Source organism: Thamnophis sirtalis, unplaced genomic scaffold, assembly GCF_051295495.1.
Source record: "Thamnophis sirtalis isolate CommonGarterSnake01/CBP01778 unplaced genomic scaffold, rThaSir2_p1.2 scaffold_2, whole genome shotgun sequence".
NCBI lineage: Eukaryota > Metazoa > Chordata > Lepidosauria > Squamata > Natricidae > Thamnophis > Thamnophis sirtalis.
In genome coordinates, this window is record NW_028261382.1 from 51,203,009 (window position 1) to 51,221,748 (window position 18,740).

At 50.5% G+C, this 18,740-nt stretch overlaps 1 protein-coding gene across 1 annotated transcript in view; it reads right to left on the reverse strand.

Annotated features, from left to right (window-relative positions):
• The window catches only part of CUX2 (cut like homeobox 2), a 106,100-nt gene that overhangs the window by 3,826 nt on the left and 83,534 nt on the right, over nucleotides 1-18,740 (reverse strand). Inside the window, 12 exon segments of the mRNA XM_087705469.1 lie at nucleotides 708-977; nucleotides 1,478-1,637; nucleotides 3,680-4,476; nucleotides 6,754-6,855; nucleotides 9,379-9,717; nucleotides 9,720-10,019; nucleotides 11,377-11,476; nucleotides 13,659-13,707; nucleotides 14,112-14,170; nucleotides 15,219-15,410; nucleotides 16,499-16,603; nucleotides 16,738-16,786. Of these exon segments, the coding sequence (XP_087561595.1) occupies nucleotides 708-977; nucleotides 1,478-1,637; nucleotides 3,680-4,476; nucleotides 6,754-6,855; nucleotides 9,379-9,717; nucleotides 9,720-10,019; nucleotides 11,377-11,476; nucleotides 13,659-13,707; nucleotides 14,112-14,170; nucleotides 15,219-15,410; nucleotides 16,499-16,603; nucleotides 16,738-16,786 (2,522 nt within the window).

Consider the following 18,740-nt stretch of genomic DNA (forward strand, 5'->3'; position numbering starts at 1 on the left):
ATCTCCATTCCCTCCACGCTCTGGGGCCAGCCAGAGGTGCTATTTGCCGGTTCTCCAGACTACTCAAAATTTCTGCTATTGGTTGTCTGAACTACTCAAAATTTCCACTACTGGTTCTCCAGACTACTCAAAATTTCTGCTACTGGTTCTCTGAACTACTCAAAATTTCCACTACCGGTTCTCCGAACTACTCAAAATTTCCGCTATTGGTTCTCTGAACTACTCAAAATTTCCGCTATTGGTTCTCTGAACTACTCAAAATTTCCACTACCGGTTCTCTGAACTACTCAAAATTTCCACTACCGGTTCTCCGAACTACTCAAAAAGTCTGCTACTGGTTCTCCAGACTACTCAAAATTTCCGCTACCAGTTCTCTGAACTACTCAAAATTTCTGCTACCGGTTCTCCGAACTACTCCAAATTTCCACTATCCAGTTCTCCGAACTACTCAAAAATTCTGCTACCGGTTCTCCGAACTACTCAAAATTTCTGCTACCGGTTCTCCGAACTACTCCAAATTTCCACTACCAGTTCTCCGAACTACTCAAAAATTCTGCTACCTGTTCTCCGAACTACTCCAAATTTCCACTACCGGTTCTCCGACCTACTCAAAAATTCTGCTACTGGTTCTCCAAACTACTCAAAATTTCCGCTACCGGTTCTCCAGAACCTGTCAGAATCTGCTGGATTTCAGCGCTGCTTCATACCAAGGTTGTTGTCGGTTAAGACTTCCTTGACCTTCTTAGTGATGCTGTAGGTGTCCAGCTCGGGGGACATGGCCACGATCTCCTGAATGCCGAGGGAGTTTTGGTGGTTGGGGCACATTTTGCCAGTCAGCAAGGGGCCGGCTTTGCTTTCCGGCTGCTGGTTCTCTTTGCTGCTTTCCAGGGCAAGGCTGAGGGACTCCGAGGAGCTTTTCTCTTGCTCAGAAGGGCTGGCTGGCGGGGAAGGAGAAGACTGAGACTCTCCAGGGCTGGCTGTGAATGGAAAAAAAAGAAGGAAAGGAGGGAGGAGCTGATGAGGTCAAATACGAACGATTATTTTCCAAGAGGTTGCAGGCAGCAAGGAGAATTGGCTCCAGGACTGGAGAAGACCTCCAGAGTCCTTGTGTTGTGGCCCACTAGTGGCCAAACAGAGCTGGCAGCAGATACAGAGAGTGAGGAGGGTTGGGGAGGAACCTGGGCCAGTCCTGGAGTCTGGGGAAGGTTCTGAGGAGGGCTCTGTGTCGGAGGCAGAGAGGGGGCCAGGGACGTCTGACAGTTATCAGCTACCTTCGGAGTCAGACATCAGTGAAGCAGAGGAACAGCTGGAGCCTGTTCCCAGCATGCACACGCACGTAGTTGCCAGACAAAGGGAACAGCTAAGGAACAAGGGTCGACTTGGGAGTGAGGCCACAGGTGGACAATGAAGGCCCTTCCCAGAGGGAATAAAAGCCAATTAATAAAAGGGAGCCGGGGCGAAGGACGGAGGTGCCTACCTTGAGGCAGGCCCGCCTGCTGGCTGATGTTTTGCCCCAGCTGGTCGCAGAGCCAAAGCTGCATCCGGATAAACGGTTCCCGTCCCTTCTGGGTGAGTTTGCTCCACGGTTTGGGCCTGGACAACATGTCGCTCACGCTGCCTTGTGACAACCCCAGGACCTGGAGGAGAGGGGAGGCTGTTTACGTCTCGGGCTTCTTAGCAGTTCCAGCCCTGATAAAACCCGAGAGGCCGGCGCCGAAAGAATACCCAAAAAAAGTAATCTAACCCTCAAGGGGAAAAAAAATGTGAGAGATTGGGAGGTGTCTGGAAGGAAGCCTGAGCTGTGGGGGCATCTCGGGAGCTTCCTGAAGGCCAGAAGATAAGGGCCCATTTGAGCCACTTCAAAGTCTTGCGGACAAAATCTCATTCAAGGAAAGAGATAAATTCAGGGATTCTAACCAAGCAGCTGCCCCAGGGAATCCGGGCCAGTCTAGGAAAAACACCGTAGGAATCTGAGCACTCCTCTTCCCAGCCAGGATCATTTCCACTTTATTTCCAATTTCTGTGTCGTTTGCCCTCTCTCATGCACACATTTGTCCTCCCCTAACACACTCTCTACAATTTGGGGTGCTTCCGGACAACACAATTCCTCGGGATAGTTGTGCCTTTTGAGGTTGGAGAGGGGATCAGGTTGGATCTAGTAACTTGGAAAGGGATCTCAGAGGGGGCCCAGAGGAACGGAGGGTAAGGCAGCCCTGTCAAAGGCCATTCGTCTTGAAGGCTCGGCCGCCACGGCCGGGAAGAGCTTGCTTCCCAAAAATGTCAGCTGCAGGAGATCGCCAGCGTGTCTCCATCTTCTACTGTGAGGTCCTCAGAGTTTGAACTCTCTGGGGAACAGGCTAGTAGACCAAGAGGAGGTCTTGTTTGCTCCCGTGACCCGACAAATGCGCGCATGACAAAAGCACGCCGATGAAACCGCAGTGAGAAAACCGCAACGTCATAAACGCGCCCACAACAATGCGCCGACAAAACCGTGCCCACAAAAGCGCGATTTCAGTTAAGGTAAGGGTTAGGTTCAGGGTTAGGGTTAGGGTTAGGTTTAAGGTTAGGTTTAGGGTTAGGTTTAAGGTTAAGTTTAGGGTTAGGTTTAAGGTTAGGTTTAGGGTTAGGTTTAAGGTTAGGTTTAGGGTTAGGTTTAAGGTTGGGTTTAGGGTTAGGGTTAGGGTTAGGGTTAGGTTTAAGGTTAGGTTTAGGGTTAGGTTTAAGGTTAGGTTTAGGGTTAGGGTTAGGGTTAGGTTTAGGTTTAGAGTTAGGTTTAAGGTTAGAGTTAGGGTTAGGTTTAAGGTTAGGTTAGGGTTAGGTTTAAGGTTAGGTTTAGGGTTAGGTTTAAGGTTAGGTTTAGGGTTAGGTTTAAGGTTAGGGTTAGGGTTAGGGTTAGGGTTAGGTTTAGGGTTAGGGTTAGGTTTAAGGTTAGGTTTAGGGTTAGGTTTAAGGTTAGGGTTAGGTTTAAGGTTAGGTTTAGGGTTAGGTTTAAGGTTAGGTTTAGGGTTAGGTTTAAGGTTAGGTTTAGGGTTAGGTTTAAGATTAGGTTTAGGGATAAGTTTAGGGTTAGGTTTAAGGTTAGGGTTAGGGTTAGGTTTAAGGTTAGGTTTAGGGTTAGGTTTAGGGTTAGGTTTAAGATTAGGTTTAGGGATAAGTTTAGGGTTAGGTTTAAGGTTAGGGTTAGGTTTAAGGTTAGGGTTAGGGTTAGGGTTAGGGTTAGGTTTAAGATTAGGTTTAGGGATAAGTTTAGGGTTAGGTTTAAGGTTAGGGTTAGGTTTAAGGTTAGGGTTAGAACTCGCATTATTACTTGTTTGTTGAAGGCGCTCTTTTGTTGGCGCGCTGTTGTCGGCGCGCTTGTGCGCTCATTCGTCGGCACGATTTAGAACTTGCGGTTTTCTCGCCGCAGTTTCGTCGGCGCGCTTTTGTCAAGCGCGCATTTGTCAGTGAACCGTTTGCTCCAGCACAACCGATCTTAAAAACAAACCAACAAGCGACCCCCTACCAATATTTTTTTTCCTTTCCTTAGCCATTTCCCCCCTGCCAAGAAAGAGGGTGAGGTGAAGGTTTTGGTGTCTTCTAGCCCATCTCTGCATGATAACAACCTTGTCTGGAAGCACCCTGTTGACCTCCCTTCTCAAGCCAGCCAACCCGGCTTCCTCGCGACTGACGGTTGAGCTACCTTCTCCCCAAAGATGCGTTGGCAGATCCCGTTCTTGGCCAACTTCTCCTTGACTTGCCGTGTGAGTTCCAAGGTGTCCACTTCCTTGTACATGTACATCTCGTACTGTTCCGGGGTCAAGGGGGGGACGGTGGGCTTGAGAGTCCTTGGCACGTAGGAGGGGTAGTAAGACAAGCGGCCAGTCCCTTGGGTTTCTGAACCCGCCACTTCGGACTTGACTTCGAGCGCCCGATGGGGTTCGTCTTCCGAAGTGGGCAAGTCTTCCTCGTTTGGGCCCGAGTCCCCAGGTTCACCTCGCGGCCACCCTCGCCCGTTGGCCATGCTGGAGTAGCTCGACGAGGACGAGAGGGAGGGGGACACCGAGGTGAAAGGCCGGTTGAGGAGGTTCCTGTCGGACGCCCAGTGCTGGTCGAAGTAGGAGCCGGAATCTCCAATCTCAGATTTGACCTTACGGATGATGTTCTGCACGAAGGCGGCAGGGGAGAGCGCCACCAGAGGGGCCTGGGTCGCACCGCAGCTGCCGCCGCCGCTGGCATTGGGGCCCAGCCCACCCCCTTCCTCCTGCTTGATGTAGGCACGGACGATGTTCTGGCTGAAGGAGGAGAGAGGGGAGGGATCTGCAGGCGGCGTGGAGACGGGTTGGTTGGGGCTGCCGGATTCTATCTCCAGGAACGCCTGTTGCTGGGCTTGCATCTCGCGGCGGGCCTGTTCCAGAATGTTCTTGATGGCGTCTTCTGAGCTGCTGGCGCTGATGCCATTGGGGGCTGCCTGGGGCGCGCAGGTGCTCTTCGCCTCCCCTACGGAGCAGAGCAGAAGAGAAGAAAGAGGATGTGGGATGGCCTTCCACCAAGTCACCGCTAACCAAAATCAAGAGGCGCAACACAGCATCTTAGGGCGGGCCATGGGACACTTAGGGTCAAATAGGGTCCTTTCCAGGGACGAAATGCTTCGTGTGAACCGGTAGGGACAATGGTCCCTGGTTCTGTGAACCAGTAGGGAAAAAAGCTTCCAAGGATCGTGCAGCTGTGTGATCGTCGGAAACTTTCCCCCCACTTTTTAAAGTATTTTTTTTTCGGCCAGTTCGAGCTAATAGGCAGGAAAGAAATGCTTTAAAAAGCTATATGTATGTATGTATGTAGGTAGGTAGGTAGGTATGTAGGTATGTGTGTGTGTGTGTATGTATGTATGTATGTATATATATGTATGTATATATATTTATGTATGTATGTATATATATATACATATGTAAGTATGTATATATATATGTGTATGTATGTGTATGTGTATGTATGTATGTATGTATGTATGTATGTATGTATATGTATATGTATATACAAGGTTGTGGCTAGCTGATGAGAGCTAAATAGCTTGAAATAGATCTATACTAGTCTCCCTTTATTTATTTATCAGCATAAATATAACATACATACATACATACATACATATCTATATCTATATCTATATCTATATCTATATCTATATCTATATCTATATCTATATCTATATCTATCTCTATCTCTATCTATATCTATATCTATATCTATATCATCTATATCTATATCTATCTATCTATCTATCTATCTATCTATCTATCTATCTATCTATCTATCTATATATATATATATATATATATATATGTTTCCATGACTGTGTTTCAAAAGGTTCAATCAGCTGGTGTTTTTTTTTTACTTTTTAAAGATTTTTTTTACTACCTAGGTGCCTGAACAGGTAGTAAAAAAAAAATATTTAAAAAGTGTGGGGGGGGGAAAGGTTCCCACGATTTCAGGGAACAGCTGAACCTTATTTTCCACTACTTAAAGCATTTTTTTACTACCGGTATGGCTGAATAGGTAGTAAAAAAAATGCTTTGAATTTTTTTTTAAAAGTTGGTCCCGCCCACCCAGTCACATGATCCACCCACCAAGCCACACCCACCACGCCACGCCCAGACAACCAGTGGCAAAAAATTTTTTTACATTTCACCACTGGTCTTCCCCCCCCCCTCCAGATAATTCTGATCCTATGAACCAGTGGTGGGTTGCAGGCGATACGCCCCGGTACGGGCGTACCGGTGCCTGCCCGGAGCACCGGGTACTGTTCTGGTACGGTGCTCCGGAGGGCCCACCTGCCCGCCCGTCGTCCTTATCTGTATTTGAACTCTTCGGCGCTTCCGCGCACACGCGTAGCGTGTACGGCCCCTGTGAGACACTCTGCGGAGCAGCTGGAGGCTCACGGAGGTGTCGCTGGAGGGTTGTGTGCGTAAGCGCGCATGTTGCGCGCATTCAGGTGGTGGACGCCAGGCCCCGTTGAACCGTACCGGTTGCACCGGGATCCGGACCCCACCGCTGCTTTGAACAGACTACGGTGTCTCTTGCAACCCAACCTCCGATTCCAAGCGCCATCGGTTCAAGACTTCAAAACAGCGGGCAGAGTCCACCGTTTCCAAAGCCGCCCGGGCCCCTGACGTCCATCGGCTAATAGTGCAATTGACCTTTTTCACATCGCTGCAGTCAATTGAAATCATTTGCGCATTGACGCGGGTGACGTAGGGGGCGTCAATTACGCAAATGAAGTACTAAAAAGCTGTCAGTTACCTCCGTTTGAATTTTAAGAGAGTTTTGACTGGAAGGGACAGCCTCCCCCTTCCCCGCCCCCCCCCCCCACATCCTCTGGCCTTTTATTTGAAATTTTATGGGCGGCCTCTGCTTGGGCAGCGCATTATTTCCTTGGCCTCAGGAGCCCCAGGGCAGATTGCCAAATTCCTACATAAAAGAACCGGCAGAGGGCAGCAGACGACAGCTTAAATATCCAGGAAATGGAGTTATAGTTATTGCAACGTTTGGAATATTTAAAGATTGCTCCTTATTTCATCCAGACGGAGAGAAGAAATAAGGATTTATGTAAGGAAAATGTTTAAAATGCACCGATTAGGGCCGCAACGCGACGGGCGACGTTTAAGAAGAACTCAATGCCACCTAGTCGGTAATCTGTTAGTCTGGTCTTCCTATCTGGGCGATGGCCTCTTAATTTTAAGAGGGGCAAAGCCTTCTGCCAACCCCACGGGGCCCCCTTACCTCCTTTCTGGGACTCGATCTCTTTCTTGGCCTGCTCCAAGATACTCTTGATGGCGTCGTCTGAGCCGGTTTCCGGAGTCCTAATCCGCGGCGTAATGCTTCCTGATAAAGGGACAGAATAGCCAAGACCGCCGTTTGATTTGGGGCAGCTCTGGGCACCTAAAGTCAAGGAATTACGCACAGCCCCCTACCAGCCTCTCTTTCTCAGCAGCTCCTGCCTGGCGAATCATCTCTTTGTCACGAGGGAGGGGGGATATCTGGGTCTTGGGCTGGAGGAAAAGAGGGGTGAGACCGGGGAGACCAAAACGGAGGGTGACTTTATCTCACCTGGCTGGTTGGCCTTTGCTGAAGAAATCGCAGAGAAGGTGGGAAGGCAGGGAGGACTTATTGAGTTCAGAGGAGGAGTAGGAGGAGAGGAGTAGGAAGAGGGGAGGTGGGAAAGAGGAGGAGGAAGAGGAGGAGGAGGAAGAGGGGAGGTGGGGAAGAGGGGAGGAAGAGAAGAGGAGGAGGGGGGAGGGGAAAAAGAGGAAAAGGAAGAGGAGGAGGAGAGGAGGAGGAGAGGTGGAAGAGGAAGCGGGGAGGAGGAGGAGCAGAAGGAGGAGAAATCGCAGAGAAGGTGGGAAGGCAGGGAGGACTTATTGAGTTCAGAGGAGGAGTAGGAGGAGAGGAGTAGGAAGAGGGGAGGTGGGAAAGAGGAGGAGGAAGAGGAGGAGGAGGAAGAGGGGAGGTGGGGAAGAGGGGAGGAAGAGAAGAGGAGGAGGGGGGAGGGGAAAAAGAGGAAAAGGAAGAGGAGGAGGAGAGGAGGAGGAGGAGCAGAAGGAGGAGAAATCGCAGAGAAGATGGGAAGGCAGGGAGGACTTATTGAGTTCAGAGGAGGAGGAGGAGGAAGAGGGGGAGGTGGGGAAGAGGAGGAGGAAGAGAAGGAGGAGGAAGAGGGGAGGTGGGGAAGAGGGGAGGAAGAGAAGAGGAGGAGCAGAAGGAGGAGAAATCGCAGAGAAGGTGGGAAGGCAGGGAGGACTTATTGAGTTCAGAGGAGGAGTAGGAGGAGAGGAGTAGGAAGAGGGGAGGTGGGAAAGAGGAGGAGGAAGAGGAGGAGGAGGAAGAGGGGAGGTGGGGAAGAGGGGAGGAAGAGAAGAGGAGGAGGGGGGAGGGGAAAAAGAGGAAAAGGAAGAGGAGGAGGAGAGGAGGAGGAGAGGTGGAAGAGGAAGCGGGGAGGAGGAGGAGCAGAAGGAGGAGAAATCGCAGAGAAGGTGGGAAGGCAGGGAGGACTTATTGAGTTCAGAGGAGGAGTAGGAGGAGAGGAGTAGGAAGAGGGGAGGTGGGAAGAGGAGGAGGAAGAGGAGGAGGAGGAAGAGGGGAGGTGGGGAAGAGGGGAGGAAGAGAAGAGGAGGAGGGGGGAGGGGAAAAAGAGGAAGAGGAAGAGGAGGAGGAGGGGAGGAGGAGGAGCAGAAGGAGGAGAAATCGCAGAGAAGATGGGAAGGCAGGGAGGACTTATTGAGTTCAGAGGAGGAGGAGGAGGAAGAGGGGGAGGTGGGGAAGAGGAGGAGGAAGAGAAGGAGGAGGAAGAGGGGAGGTGGGGAAGAGGAGGAAGAGAAGGAGGAGGAAGAGGGGAGGTGGGGAAGAGGGGAGGAAGAGAAGAGGAGGAGGAGGGGAGGGGAAAAAGAGGAAGAGGAGGAGGAGAGGAGAAGGAGCAGAAGGAGGAGAAATCGCAGAGAAGGTGGGAAGGCAGGGAGGACTTATTGAGTTCAGAGGAGGAGTAGGAGGAGAGGAGTAGGAAGAGGGGAGGTGGGGAAGAGGAGGAGGAAGAGGAGGAGGAGGAAGAGGGGAGGTGGGGAAGAGGGGAGGAAGAGAAGAGGAGGAGGGGGGAGGGGAAAAAGAGGAAGAGGAAGAGGAGGAGGAGGGGAGGAGGAGGAGCAGAAGGAGGAGAAATCGCAGAGAAGATGGGAAGGCAGGGAGGACTTATTGAGTTCAGAGGAGGAGGAGGAGGAAGAGGGGGAGGTGGGGAAGAGGAGGAGGAAGAGAAGGAGGAGGAAGAGGGGAGGTGGGGAAGAGGAGGAAGAGAAGGAGGAGGAAGAGGGGAGGTGGGGAAGAGGGGAGGAAGAGAAGAGGAGGAGGAGGGAGGGGAAAAAGAGGAAGAGGAGGAGGAGAGGAGAAGGAGCAGAAGGAGGAGAAATCGCAGAGAAGGTGGGAAGGCAGGGAGGACTTATTGAGTTCAGAGGAGGAGTAGGAGGAGAGGAGTAGGAGGAAGAGGGGAGGTGGGGAAGAGGAGGAGGAGGAAGAGGGGAGGAAGAGAAGAGGAGGAGGAGGGGGAAGAGGAGAGGAGGAGCAGAAGGAGGAGAAATCGCAGAGAAGGTGGGAAGGCAGGGAGGACTTATTGAGTTCAGAGGAGGAGTAGGAGGAGAGGAGTAGGAGGAAGAGGGGAGGTGGGGAAGAGGAGGAAGAGGAGGAGGAGGAGGAGGGGAGAAGAGGGGAGGAGGAGAAAGAGAAGGAAGAGGGGAGGAAGAGAAGAGGAGGGGGAAGAGGAAGAGGAGAGGAGGAGCAGAAGGAGGAGGGAGAGGAGGAGATGCACTGAAGCGACACCCGCCGCCCCTCACCTCACCCAGGTTCCCCTCCTGGACCACTCACCTCTCTGGCGCACCTGAATAGTTCTCAGCGCGAGGACGTTCTGCTCGTCGGAGAGGAACTGCTTCATCTTGATGAAGGGCTCTTTCCCTTTGACGGTCAGCTTGCGCCAGGGCTTGGGACGCGCCAGGATCTCACTGACCGAGCCCTGCGAGAGGCCCAGGACGTAATGCCCGAAGACGCGCTGGCCGATGTTGTGCTTCAGCAGCTGCTCCTTCACCTGGAAAGCGATCTCCGCCGTGTCCAGCTGCTCCTCGTCGGCTGAGCCGGGGTTGCTGCCTTCCGACGGGTCGCTCGGGGGGCTCCCGTCGTTGGAGTTGGCGGCAGCACCAGCCCCTGGGCGGCGTAGAAGGCGGAGGGGAAGCTGCCCGTGCTGCCGTTCTCGCTCTTGTAGCCGGGGGGACCCATCTGTGTGGGGAGAGGGGAGTCTCAGGCTCGGGGGTTGGCCACCACCCTGGCCCCCGAAGACGCAAAGGCAAAGGCCCCCAGTACCTCCGGGGCCACCGTGGGAGCCAGCAGGGGCTGGAGGAGCGGAGGGGAAGCGGAGTCTTCCCTGGGCGGCTGCAGGAGCTGCTGGGGAGACGGGTAAGGTTGCTCGGGGCCCATGGAGTCCTTCACCGACTCGTCTTCCGAGGCGTCCTCCTCTAGAGACCAAAGAGAGAGAAACACACCCACACACAAACTATAGCTTCCCTGGACCATGCCGGCTGGGGACGATGGGATCTGGAGTCCTGGTGGACAGCTAGGAATATCGGACAGACTGGGAAAGCCAGAGGAAGGAAGTGGACCAGGGGTGGGATTGAAAAAAAATTAGCAACCGGTTCTCTGCCCAGTTGCTGGGGGACCTGATCGAGGGGCATGGCCTACTCGGCCTCCTACACCACAGTGTGGCGGATGCCTTTTTGCTCTCCCTGGGCTCCGGAGGCCCTCCAGAGGCCAGAAACAGGCCCATTTCCAGACTTCTGGAACTTCCGGAAGGCCCATTTTACGCCCCCCCCCCCTCCGAGACTCCACGTGGGCCCTGCACTTCATGATGAACGGGCCAGGTGGAGACTCCCGGGAGGGGTGTGGCCAGCCAGCCCTTCCAACTACCGGTTTGACGAACCAGATGCAAAATTACCATCCGGTTCGCCCTAACCGGTCCGAACCGGCTGAATCTCACCCCTGAAGTGGACCTCTCTCAGATGCTCACCCATGATTTTTTCTGAGGAAGATCCAATTGTTGATTTATTTAAGGGGTTTTACAACTCCTTCAGCCAATCGGAAGGATTATGGAAGAGGAACAAGCGGATAGAGGGGTGAGGGGAATTGAAACCCTGCGTATATCTTGGGCCGTCTACGTTCTAGAGCAGTGTTTCTCCATGTTGGCAACCTGAAATGTCTGGATTTCATCTCCTAGAATGCTGGCTGGGGAATTCTGGGAGGTGAAGTCCACACATCTCCAGGTCGCCAACATGGAGAAACATTGCTCTAAAATTAATGAAAAAATGCCTTAAACCCTCCCTCCTGCAGCTTCCACGATTCTAATTGATTGAGCCATCTGTGCAAAGGGCTGCGCGTGCAAATCCATGCGTGGCTAGTTGGGGGGGATTCTGGGAGTTGAAGTCCACCCGTCGGAGAGCTGCTGAGGTTGAAGAGACGCTGTTCCAGTCCAGTCATGGCTCACCTTTTCCAGACTGAGTGCGCAAACCCACAAAATGCAGTATGTGCACTCCCCCACATGCACACGCCCTGCCTCTGCGCATGTGCACACACCCTCCCCCCCCCGCATGCACAGCAGACGCAAAGACCAGCTGGACGAAAGGTACATGCATGCATGCACAGCTGAACTGGGGCAACGGCTCATGTGCCGTCAGAGAGTGAGCTGTGAGCCACCTTTGGCATGTGTGCCATAGGTTTGCCATCAAGGTTCTAGTCCATCCCCTTAACCCCAAAATAATCCCAACGAGGGCCTTTGTGTTGACCCATCTTTCTTCCCCTTCGATCCGGTCGCCATCCTACCAGGATTGGTGGTGAGGTTTGGTTTCTCCAAGAGATACTTCCGGGATGGGTAGAAGGAATCTTTTCCCAGGAAGAGGGCATCGGGGGTTTTTGAGATGCTCTAAATAAACAAGAGGGAGAAGGATTAGAATTTGCTTTTTGGGCAGAGGAAGAATGGGAGGGAATGTAAGAGTAGGAAAGAGGGGAGGAATCGGAAGAAGGGGGGAAGGTTAAAGGGGAGGAAGAGTAAGGAGAGAAGGGAAAGGAGAGGTGGAAAGAAGGAAGGAGAGAAGAAAGAGAAGAAAGCGGGGTAGGAAGGAGGGAGGGAAGGAGGGAGGGAAGGAAGGAGAGAAGGAGAGAAGAAAGGAAGGAAGGAGGGAAGAAAGGAGGGAATCTAAGAGAAAAGAAAGGAGGGAAGGAAGGAGGGAATGTATGAGAGAAGGAAGGGGGGAAGGAGAGAGGAAAGCGAGGGGGAAGGGAAGGAGAAAAGGAGAAAAGAAAGGAGGGAAGGAGAGAAGGAGGGAGGGAAGGAAGGGGAGTGGCAGAGAAGAAACGAGGGAAGGAAAGAGGGAGGGAGGGAAGAAGATGCCTAACTTTTGATGTCTATAACGATTTTGTTATTATGGAAATGTCTCGAAACGTAGTCAAATGTAAAGCAAAACAGTGGCGGATGTTGTATTGTCTTTTGCAATCTATTGGCTGTTGTATTTTTCTTTTACTAATAAAAAATAATAATAATAATAATAAAAAGAATTTGCTTTTTGTTTCAAGTGGCACCCTTGGCCCCCACCAGCCCAGAACACTCCCAGGCGTAGCACAACGGCCTCCACCGACAAAAACAACTCCCTTAAAACGGCAACTTGCTCCAGTCAGCCCTAAAAGAAATGTGGCAATTAAGTTCAGCCATCTGATGGGGCACCACTTCCCCGCTTCTGCTGTGGGTTTCCTGGCGGCCGCCGCTTGGCGTACCATCTGGCGGAGTGGCGGGAGGTAAAGGGAAGAAATAAACAAAGGCTCGAAACTACCAATCCGAGAAGAGGATCCAAAGAGTTTACGTTGTTTTTTTTTTTAAATGATGCACGGAAGGAGAGAGATCTTTCTCAGCAAGGATCCCCTCAAACCTCAGGAAATATGGATTCTGTATCCACTGGAAATACTTCTGACGTGGGCAGGCAAAACTCTTCCCAATTCTTAATGAGAGGGTCTAGCTGAGAAAAAGACCCTAGAAGTCCTGGTGATCTTCCTTCCTTCATCCCTCCCTCCCTCCTTCATCATCTTTTCCTCCCTCTTCTCCCTTCCACCCTTCCTTCCTTCCTTGCCTACTTCTTTCTCCCCTTCCTTGCCTCTTTCTCCTTCCTTGCCTCTTTCCTTCCTTCCTTCCTTCCTTCCTTCATTCATTCATTCATTCATTCACCCCTCCATTCCTCTGTCATCTTCTTGCCGCTCCTCCCTTCCTTCATCCATCCCTCTCTCCCTCCTTCATCATCTTTTCCTTCCTTCCTTCATCCCTCCCTCCTTCATCTTTCCTTCCTTGCCTCTCTTTCTCCTTCCTTGCCTCTTTCTCCTTCCTTGCCTCGTTCCCTCCTTCCTTCCTTCACCCCTCCATTCCTCTGTCATCTTTTTGCCCTCCCTTCCTTCATCCATCCCTCTCTCCCTCCTTCATCATCTTTTCCTTCCTTCCTTCCTTCCTTCCTTCCTTCCTTCATCTCTCTCCTTCATCTTCTTTTCCTTCCTTCATCCCTCCCTCCTCCATCTTTGCTTCCTTGCCTCTCTTTCTCCTTCCTTGCCTCTTTCTCCTTCCTTGCCTCGTTCCCTCCTTCCTTCCTTCACCCCTCCATTCCTCTGTCATCTTCTTGCCTCTCCTCCCTTCCTTCATCCATCCCTCTCTCCCTCCATCATCTTTTCCTTCCTTCCCTTATTTCCTTCATCTCTCCTCCTTCATCTTCGTTTCCTTCCTTCATCCCTCCCTCCTCCATCTTTCCTTCCTTGCCTCTCTTTCTCCTTCCTTGAACTCTTTGTCCTTCCTTCCTTCCCTCCCTCCCTCCCTCCCTCCCTCCCTCCCTCCCTTCCTTCCTTCCACCATGCCCAGAAATATTCAGAAGCCAGAGAATATATTTCAGTTGCTGGGAAGTTTTTCTCAAGGTGCTGATTTCCCATGCTAGGTAATCCTTCTGTTCTCAGCCCTCTGGGCCTCTTGACGGCTGGCAAACCCTTTTCGAAAACACAACACCTCCTGCCTGATAACCTGATGGGGGCTGAAGCTCAGGTGTGCTGTGCACCTGCCGAGAAGGTTTCCAACTTGCCTGGGACAGGCTGCACTCGGAGGAGGCCAGCTTCATCGCTTTCAAAATGCTGCAGAAGGAAAAGGGGAGAAATTAGGACTCAAAGAGAGTTTGCAGGCAGCCCCGCTTCTCCTGCAGAGCTAGGATTGAAGGTATAAAGCAGGGGGGGGGGCTTTCGCTTGTGACCTGCCCCCCCACCCTCTTCATCCACCCAAATCTCATGTGCAAAGCTTGGGTCACTTCTGCAAGCAACCCCTGAAAGAGGAGCGTGCCTCTCTGTTCAACCACCCCATGGTACTTTCCAGATTGGCGGCCTGGCCTGGCACGAGAGGTGATGTGTGGCGTGCGAGTGTCAGGCGCAAACACCACCACCCCAACTCCATTTGTGCGAGCGGTGAATGCACACGCCTTCTGCTCGTGTGAATGAAGCTTTGCACGCGATTGGAGGGAGCTTGAGAGGGGCGGGGGCCCTACCTCAGTTCTGTCTTGACCTCTTCATAATCTGATTGAGTGCGAAGTTTTTCTTCCAACTTCTGAAGAACACACAAACACAGAGACACACACAGAGAGAGACACACACAGAGAGAGAGAAATATTTAAAAATCCTAAGTCAAAGGCAGAAGCTTTTGGCCTGAAACAAATGGTAAGACAGAAAGAAAAGGCAAATTTTGCTCGGCACATCGTTAGCCCAGCTCAGAAATTATTAGTGGAAGAAGGAAGACTTGCCTACAATCCAAGAATGGACATTGAAAGTCACAAACTTAGCCGAGATGGCTAAAATATCGGCATATCTTAAAGAACACTCAAATGAGAGATATAAACGAGACTGGAAAAAATGGATTGACTATATACAAAATAAATACGGGACCAAGAAATTCCAGTTAGCCTATGCTTAAGATCAGGAATGATTTAAATTGTTTAAAGTTAGTTCAGCAAGGAGGAGCTAAGTTCAATGTAGAATGTTATTAATTTTTTAATTTCTTTTTTTTTTCTCAATAGATTTTAGACTGTATTTGTTAGAAATCCATTCCGTGTACGGGTTCTGGGAAGTCGGGGGGGGGGGGAAGGTGGAGGGGGGTTGGGGGAGAGGGTGGGGGGAGGGAGGGGTATATATTAGGCTAGACAGGAATTTGGTGGTAAACTAGAATTATTTTGACATACAAGAAATTGTACTTCGATGTCTTACTGATTGAGGAATGATGAAATGTTTGCCTTAAAAGAAATAAAACTTTTGAAACTAGAAAGAAAAGGCACATTTTGCTCGGCACATCGTTAGCCCAGCTCAGAAATTATTAAAATGTTGTGTGTGTGTGTGTGTGAGAGAGATAGACAACAACACCTATTCACAACACCCCTGCGTTCATCTTTAACGAAGTGATTGGACACAAAGGAAGTCATTGGGGATTTCGCCAGGATTAAATGGAGAACCCTCCACAGGCCATTTTAATCCTTGGAAAAATTCATCGGACTCTCTTCTCCATCAACCTTAGGGAGGTGAAGAGCAAGGATTCGATTTAAACCCCCACACACACACACAACACCCCGATTCTTGGGGGGGCATGCCGCGGAAACGATACCCACTTCGATGGCCTCGCTTTTGGCTGCCAGCTGCCGCTCCAGGTCTGCAATCTGATTGGCTGAAGAGTCCTCCATTTCTTGCATGGAGTTCTGCAAATGTTGGATTTCCTTGAGAAGCCGAAGGATTTCCCGGTCCTTGGCGGCGAGGGCAGCCTCCAGCCGTGGTCCCGGACACAAAGAATAATTCACTTTGTCCTGCAGAAAAGAAGGGATCTCAAAGGAAGGATCTACTTATGCCGAGGGGCTAGAAATAACAAGGGCCACCTCCTGGCTTCTCCCCCCCCTCAGGTCAATTCTAGACATGCCATTTTGCACATCCTTATGAAAGACGTGTGTCTGTAGCCCAGTTTGAAGTCTTCACTTCTTGCAAGGCCTCCCTGGAGTCATCCTTATCTTCTGCTCTCGCAACATGCAGGAGACCAACGTGGTGTTCTGACCGAGGCTTCCCAAGAGCCTGAAGCGAATTCCTGGTCCCGACAAAAACCCCTTTTGATTAACTGACGGTGAATTCTACCTCACTGACATCCAGCAAAGTCTTTCAAATGGAGGATTTACAGTCACAGACCTTATCTGGCTTGGAGAGCTGCCAGGCTGAGATCTGCAGAACCTGGCAAGGAGCCTCGGAGAGTCACGAACCAATTAAGTGATGGTCTCCTGCAAACTCCACTCCCCTTTCGCTGCTCTTTTACTTCCTCTGGGAGGGGCCATTCACCGTCCACCTGTGGCCTTACTCTTGAGTCCACCCCTGTTCTTTAGCTGTTCCCTTTATCTGGCCACTCTGCGCATGCGTACACTGGGAACAGGCTCCAGCTGTTCTTCTGCCTCACTGATGTCTGACTCTGAAGGCAGCTGATGACTGTCTGACGTCCCTGGCCCCCTCTCTGCCTCCGACACAGAGCCCTCCTCAGATCCTTCCCCAGACTCCACGACTGGCGCGGGTTCCTCCCCAACCCTCCTCACTGTCTGAATCTGCTGCCACCTCTGCTGGCCACTGGTGGGCCACAACACCTCGAGACTTCATATTATCTGCTCCTCTTCTAGAGCTGAAGGTACACTCAAATCCCAAGCAGCAAATGGGCTGGAGCCCTTCGCTTAAGACCTGGAAGCCAACACCCAAAACTAAATTGTTCCTCAACATTTAGTCTGGTCTGCATTGAGAGCTGATTGCAACCGAAATTCATAGAATGAGGAGTCGGGAAATGGAAGATTTGTGCTTCTGGAAATTCCCCCGTGAGCACCGCTCTCCTCATTTGATCGGTGAAGGTTCCCCTTCTGGTCCTCACCCCGCTTGGTCCTTGGGGAGAACAGCAAGCCAAGCGGAGGGAGCTGTTTACAGCGGCAAGCTGTTCCCGCAGGTTCTCCACCTCCCTCTGGGCAGCCTCCGCTCTCTAGAAAAGGGAAGAATCAGAACCGTCAGAATGTTTGATGGAAACATCACACCAACCATCCATTTCCTGAGGCCTTCAAGCCATTTTCATTGACAAGCCCAAGGCCTTTAGCCCGTGGCCACCCGTCCGCTCACCTGATTGGCCTTTTCGAGATTTGTCATAATCATGGCCACTTCATCTGTCCTAGGGCAAGAAGAGAAGAGTTACGGTTGGCTTCAGGAGCATCTACAAGTTCAACTAGGAGTAGATGACACCATTTGCTCCTCCGGGGCACAAAACACACAACCAAAGAGGTCCTCAGGATGCCATGGAAAAAGCGAACATCCAGAGACTTTGACCTGACCTAGTTTAAATCTATAGGGACACGGTGGCTCAGTGGCCAAGATGCTGAGTTTGACGATCAGAAAGGCCGGTGGTTCGAATCCCTAGCGCCGCGTAACGGAGGGAGCTCCTGTGACTCGTCCCAGCTTCTGCCAACCTAGCAGTTTGAAAGGACGTAAAAAAATGCAAGTAGAAAAACAGGAGCCACCTTTGGTGGGAAGGGAACGGCGTTCCGTGCGCCTTTGGCGTTGAGTCATGGCGGCCACATGACCACGGAGACGTCTTCGGACAGCGCTGGCTCTTCGGCTTTGAAAGGGAGATGAGCACCGCCCCCTAGAGTCAGGAACAACTAGCACAGATGCGCGAGGGGAACATTTACCTTAGTTTAAATCTCCAATGAATCTGGCTACCTGGTGACTTAAGTGTTAGATAGTGGGGTGGTGAACCTCAAAAGGCGTGGAGTCTTTTTATCCTTTCACTTTGAAAAGGGATGGGGAGCATCAGTAAAATGCTTCTCCACCCCACTTCTCCTTCCATGCTTCCATGTTCATCATGCACGAGCCCCAGTTTGATCAAAGGCAATGTTATTTCACGCCAGGTGCCAGAAGGGTAAACATGAGGGGATCAAAGCCCATCTGGTTCGCTAGGATACAATTAAGCGTTCTTAGCACCGTCACGTATCAGAGAAGAGAACGGTGGGGATCATAGTTATGGCAGAATCTAAGTGAGGATGCTGGGAATATTTGGAAGGCGGGAGGAAAGACACCACGCAAAGATACAGACATATCTACCCAGCTTCTACCTAGAGCCAAGGTGGCGCAGTGGTTAGGGTGCAGTACTGCAGGCCACTTCAGCTGACTGCTATCTGCAGTTCGGCGGTTCAAATCTCACCGGCTCAGGGTTGACTCAGCCTTCCATCCTTCCGAGGTGGGTAAAATGAGGACCCAGACTGTGGGGGCAATATGCTGACTCTGTAAACCGCTTAGAGAGGGCTGAAAGCCCTATGAAGCGGTATATAAGTCTAACTGCTATTGCTATCTATCTATCTATCTATCTATCTATCTATCTATCTATCTATCTATCTATCTATCTATCTATCTATCTATCTATCATCTATCTATCTCTATCTATCTATCTATCTATCTATCTATCTATCTATCTATCTATCTATCTATCTATCTATCTATCTATCTATCTATCTATCTATCATCTATCTATCTCTATCTATCTATCTATCTATCTATCTATCTATCTATCTATCTATCTATCTATCTATCTATCTATCTATCTATCGGATTGTTGGGGGCGATATGCTGACTCTGTAAACCGCTTAGAGAGGGCTGAAAGCCCTATGAAGCGGTATATAAGTCTAACTGCTATTGCTATTGCTATTCTACAATTTCTTAAGCCAAAAAAAGAAGAAGTTTTTAGGGGAAAGGGGGAGAAGAAGGGAAAGAATTAAAACTGGGATTCTTGGGAGCCCGAGAGAAAATACGTTAAAAGAGGAAGAAAGGGGAAAAGAGTTACTTTAGTAGACTAAAGAGAATAGCGGTGAGATTGTTACTGTTAGGTAACTAATTAAGAAAGAAAGAAATGATAGCATATTGTTAATGGTGGGAAAAAAACTTGAAATAAATGCTCTCTATGCTTCAATCGAATTAGAGGATGTATGCTGTTTATAGCAAAATATACCAATGGAGAAAATAAGAAATGAAAATTTGGTGTAACTTTGAAGGGGCAATGGAAGATATTGTTTAGGCATAAAGAAAAAATAACTATAAAGATGGAGAATAATTTGTGAAATTTGTGGAAACAA